Here is a 6,000-nt window from a genome sequence, read left to right on the forward strand (position 1 = left end):
GCACAAAAACTGCAACTCTGATCAATTTTATTGCCAATTGGCACCAATTTGCGATACATGTTTTTTTCCCCCCTATCCCTGATAAATACCAGCAAAAACTGTGCCCTATAAATCACATTGCAAAACTGCGCTTATTAGAAGTACGCCCGCATGCAGTTGCGGTTTTTCACATCAGCCACTATGCGTTTTAGACCAACTTCACACATGCAGTTTATGGTGACGTCTTTTGAGCCAAACACAGGAGTGGCTCCAATATAATTCCTTTCTTTATATTCTTCCTTCATTTTGGATCCATTCGTGTAAATGTGTGAATCCAGCCATGTACATGATCAAGATGGTTTTTCACCAGTGGTTGTTAACCATGAAGTCTTCATTCACTAACAACAAGCACAGATGTTGAAAACTGTTAGTATATATGGAAATTATGTGATAGCTCAAGTCCTGTCATAGCGAAAAAAAAAAAAAACAACTGGTGTATTTTCTACAGAAACAGCGCCTCTCTTGTCCATGGGCTGTGTCTGGTATTGCAGCTAAGCCCTATTCAAGTGGAAGGAGCTGAGGTGTAATACCGGACACGTTCATTGGCATACACAGATATCATAAGGCCCCATAGAAAAACTCAGTGCTCAGGAATCTATACAGGTACCATTGAACTCAATGGCAGCTGTGAAGTCTCTATTCACTGAGCTCCACCTAGTGGTGGCTGCAGCAAAATTCTGTGTGTTTATGTCAGAAACTAGAGGAGATGCACCAGGATCCCTCACCTTGGGCCCCAGAGCAGCTGTGTGGTCCGCCTCCATAACAGTGTCGTACCTTCAGTGGGGGCAAACCATGCAATTGCTATGAGAGGTGGCCCAGTCTTTTTTTTTCTCCTCCCGATGTAAAAACACAGCATTTTATGCAGTCACCATTAGGCAAACTAGTGCCAACAGATGATTACAGTAACTGTATATTCATAGGTACAGAGCTCCCCCTAGTGGTGGCTGCAGGCATCCAGCTTTGTAACTGAAGGGAAGCAGGAGATTTATCAATGTATTTCTGCCATATTTCTTGAGAAATGCATTTTTTTTATTGTGCCAAATTGTGTGACTTTTTTTTACTCCAAAATAGGTCCTAAAGCTTTTGTAAATGACCCCTATGTATCACCAATTCCTTCCTTGGTATAATTTGGTTTTTCATTTCTCCCACTCCAGGGGGTTTCAACGAACCTCTTCTTTGTACAACATGAATTCCTGGAGCAAGAGATCCATGATGGGAAGAGTCACCAGAACAAACATGAGGCAGAGTTCATCGTGGAGCTGTGCAAGTACTTTCTACATCAAGAGTATAAGCCGTCCCAGATCACCATTCTCACCACCTACACAGGGCAGCTGTTCTGCCTTCGCAAGCTCATGCCAACCAACATTTTCTCTGGAGTGAAAGTGCATGTGGTCGACAAGTACCAGGGAGAAGAAAACGATATTGTTCTTCTCTCACTGGTCCGTAGCAACAAGCAAGGAAAAGTTGGATTCCTTCAGATCGCCAACCGGATCTGCGTAGCATTGTCAAGAGCTAAAAAAGGGCTGTTCTGTATTGGCAACATGAAAATGCTGGGCACAGTGCCCCTCTGGAGCCGCATTCTATATACTCTACGACAGGGGGGACAAGTCGGAGATCAGCTCATGCTTTGTTGTCAGAATCACCCTGAAACCCGTACACTTGTCAGTAAAGCCAGTGATTTCAAGAAGGTACCAGAAGGAGGCTGCACCCAAAAATGTGATTTCAGACTAAACTGTGGTCATGTGTGTACGCGGGTATGCCACCCATATGATCCTGAGCACAAAGAATACCAATGTAACAAAGACTGCCAGAAGGTGTTGTGTGCGGATGGACATAGATGCAAACGAAAATGTTCTGTGCCCTGTGGACCTTGCATAGAGAAAGTCGAGAAGCTTATGCCACTATGCGGTCACCAACAAATGGTGCCATGCAGCACGTCTGTAAATAAGTTCTGTTGCGCTGTACCATGCAGCAAGCTCTTGAGATGTGGTCATCCATGTGAAAAGCTTTGTGGGGAGGAATGTGAAGAACGCTGTGACATAACAGTAAAAGTGCAGCTAAAGTGTGGGCACAGTCAGGAGGTTCAGTGCTGGCAGAAACGGGACATAGAGTTCGGTATGCCAATAAAATGCAAACAGCCCTGCCGGGTTAAGTTAAGTTGTGACCACACCTGCCGTGGCACATGTGATACCTGCCACCAAGGTCGATTCCATGAAAGTTGCCGACACCCATGCAAAGCTATTTTAGTCTGTTCACATGAATGCAAAGCAGCTTGCACCAATGAATGTCCCCCATGCAGCAGGCCCTGCCAAAACCGATGCGTCCATAGCCAATGTAAAAGGAAATGTGGAGAAACCTGTGTTCCATGTATGGAGCCCTGTAACTGGAGATGTGAGCACTATGTCTGCAGCAAGCTTTGCTCTGAGCCTTGTGACCGCCCACCATGCAATGTCCCATGTACAAAGCCACTGAGATGTGGACACCCTTGCATTGGTCTGTGTGGTGAGCCCTGCCCTAAAAAGTGTAGAGAGTGCCATAAGGAAGAGGTTAATGAGATCTTTTTTGGTTTTGAAGATGATGACGATGCCCGCTTTGTGCAGCTGGAGGACTGTGGCCACATTTTTGAGACTGAGGGTATGGATACATACATGAACGGCAGCAATTACTCCGAAGATAGTGTTGCAATCAAATTCAAAGTGTGTCCAAAATGTCAGACTCCAATAAGGAAGAACCTAAGATATGGGTCAGCCATCAACAAAACTCTGGATGAGATTGAGAAGGTCAAGAAAATGATAAATGGGGCAGAGGATCTACGAAATGAAACAAAAAACAGACTCTTAAACACTCTACAGCAGATGGTGGAAGTCAGAAGAAATTTTCCTGAGGAATACTCTGAGTTAAGAGAAGGATTGGAAAATTCAGATGCACCCCTCAGAGCATTGCTCAGTTTAGAAAACAAGATGCTGTTCTATCAAAGAATAGCCAAACTGTTCATCAACATAGCTAAAGTGGATGATGTAGAGAAGAAGACACTGAAGAACAGCTTGCTAGAAATAAAGAAGTGGTTGGAAAAAACACGTTTGTTTTTCACAGAGCAAGAACTTTCTGATCTACAATGTGAACTGATACGTTTCAGCTACCTTCAAGAATTGCTCGTAGGATGTAAAGAGGCCAAGTCTAGAATCACCCCAGAGATCCGTAAAGAAATCGATGTAATAAGAGATGTTCTGGAAAGAAGAAAAAAGTTCACAGAGGAGGATCAAAACTTAGTGAAGATGAAACTTAAAGAGTTGATGAAAAACCTTCCACGCTCAGGACTTGGGATTACAAATACCGAGAGAGTTATGATTGTGGACGCTATGGGCCTTCAGAAAGGTCACTGGTTTAAGTGTCCCAATGATCACGTCTATTGTATTACAGAATGTGGGGGGGCAATGGAGCGTTCTAGATGTCCTGAATGCAGTGCAGTCATTGGAGGAACCAGTCACAATCTTGAGCCAACCAACAGATTGGCACCAGAAATGGATGGTGCTCAACATGCTGCTTGGTCTAACACTGCAAATAACTTGCAAAATTTTGAAGGCCTTAGGGATCTTCTGGATTAACATACCACCTACTTTGAAAAATAAATAAATACATTTTTGGACAGCTGTAAATGGATGTCAAATGCTAAGACAAAATAGACTGCAGCTGCATCTCCCTCTTACCCTCCCTCTTGTGCTGTAGTGCAAATTAACTTTTTAGAGACTGAAACAACATTTCAAAAAGTCTACAGGCAAGAAAAGGGCAAATACAGTTCATTGGAGCTGGAGGAGACATCTGACAAACTGATTTATGCAAAAACATTATAAGTATGCTTCAAAATTAAAAAACATGCAGACTGACGTTATATGCTGCAAGTATGGCGTTTGGTAGAACCATAGGTCCCATCAGAAAAAAAGACTACAAAAACAGAACAAAGTGGTTCTACTGTAATAAATGCACAAGATTAATCAGGGAATTAAGAAACGCACAGCAGAATATTGTATCAGGTAGTATGAGCACTGACACCTGTATGAATATGTCCTGCGTAAGTATTGTATGGGCTCATTCACTTAGTCTTCTGCTCAAATATAATATCGGCCATGTTTTTATAATATTTTACAATGCTCCATGGCGTACATTTTTTTTTTTTCATTGTGATCTTGCAGGCTCTGACAGAGCAAAAAAGAAAATGGAAAGAAAAGTGATCAAAAAGTTGCATGTGCCCCAGGATAGGTCATCAATATTACATCATGGGGGTTCATCTATTGGCACCAAACATGCACGAGCATTTTAAGGGGTAGCTTTCTTTCAGGGGATCATCCTCACAGATACGGCTTCAGGACACCAGGTTTAAGGTCCAAACAGTGCATTTATTGTGGCACACCAGCAAAAGCAGAATAAAACAATAAACACTCGCCCGTCCAGGCTCTAACTAATACATTAACGTCCCTGACTCGCCTATTAGGTACAGTTCACACCCTGTAAACCGATGCGGCTTTCCCAGCCAATCTCCCACAGCCTCCTGGCTGTAACAAGCTCAATGTCTCTTGTGGGGGATTGGGGCTCAGTAGTCTGCCTGACTATGGCCCTGCGACCCTCCCAGGCGTCGCTTTGTCCCCCACCTCCTGGCTGAAACCACACATCCAGAGCCATTGCCAGACTCTGCTTCCACACTCCCCAGGATCCCACTCTCCACCCTCTCTCACTCTGAGGTTTCCTTTATTCTCAGGTGATTGTGGCAACTTGTATTGCCTCAGGCATGGCAACTGATGGGGAAGATATGGAAAATCCTGACATACACCTCCCCTGACAGCCATGAGGTCTGTCACTGCCTCACAGGGGTCATGTCGCTCGTGCCAATGCTGTATTGTAGGTGCGTAGTTAAAGGGCAGTATAAATTCCTGACTATTATTGTATGGATGTTTTAAGCCGACATAGATCTTGTTTTTATCTGGCTTGATTTTTTTAAATCTGGAAATAATATGTAAATGAATAAAAATGATTTTTTTTTCCTACAATATCTTTATTTCAGTATTTTTTTTTCTCATCACTCCTGGAAATTAACCCTCAAAACCATTAACTAGCATCTTTGCTTAAAGGTTTTTTCCATCCGAATATTATGGCACCTCAAAAGAAGTCAATGGAGAGGGAGCACGCGTGAACACTTTTACATTTGGGCCATGTTCTAGAAAAAGGTGCGAGCACCCTGCAGCTATCGGGCATTTATGGCATATCCTCACCAGGTTCGGGTAACAGATACATATGTTCTGGATTCCGTTATAAAGGAATATAATGGAATATAACGAAATTCGTGACGGAACGCAAACGGAATGCCTTTAAGGGCTTATGCACACGACCGTATGTACACGGATCCGCAAAAACTATGGATTATGTCCGTGTGCATGCCGTATTTTGCAAAACGAAACAGCTGGTCCCTAATAGAACAGTATTATCCTTGTCCGTAATGCAGACAATAATAGGACATGTTCAGTTTTTTTGCGGAACAGCCATACGGAAACTGAATGAATTGAACCACTGAAATGAATGGTTCCGCATATGGTCTGCAAAAAAAAGAAAAAAAGAAAAACCGAATGGACGTCCGTGTGCATGAGTCATAAGAGGCATTCTGTTTTGATCTGTCATAATACAAGTGTATGGCCAAGCATAACCAGTATGCAGGACGGAAAACAAGTCCTGCATAATGGAAACCAGACGGATCGGTTATGCTTGGCCATACACTTGTATTATGACAGATCAAAACAGAATGCCTCATAAAGGCTTAAGTTATGCTTTCCGTCAAAAATTCCATTATAACGGAATCCATAACAGAATTCTTTCAGTACCCGCACATCCCTAGCCGTAATATCCACGTGTGCGGCTGCCATCTGCCAGTGATCTTTTCTTTTTTCACACCTGTGGCGTGAATCCTGGCAGGCT

General features: G+C 43.1%; 1 protein-coding gene across 1 annotated transcript in view; it reads left to right on the top strand.

Annotated features, from left to right (window-relative positions):
• Positions 1–5,075, top strand: part of LOC122940025 (NFX1-type zinc finger-containing protein 1-like) — a 34,188-nt gene extending 29,113 nt beyond the window's left edge. The window contains 1 exon segment of the mRNA XM_044296326.1: positions 1,194–5,075. Coding sequence (XP_044152261.1) covers positions 1,194–3,644 — 2,451 coding nt within the window. The 3' untranslated portion in view covers positions 3,645–5,075.
• Positions 5,076–6,000: the final 925 nt, after the last annotated feature.

The sequence above is a fragment of the Bufo gargarizans genome, chromosome 6 (assembly GCF_014858855.1).
Source record: "Bufo gargarizans isolate SCDJY-AF-19 chromosome 6, ASM1485885v1, whole genome shotgun sequence".
Taxonomy (NCBI): Eukaryota; Metazoa; Chordata; class Amphibia; order Anura; family Bufonidae; genus Bufo; species Bufo gargarizans.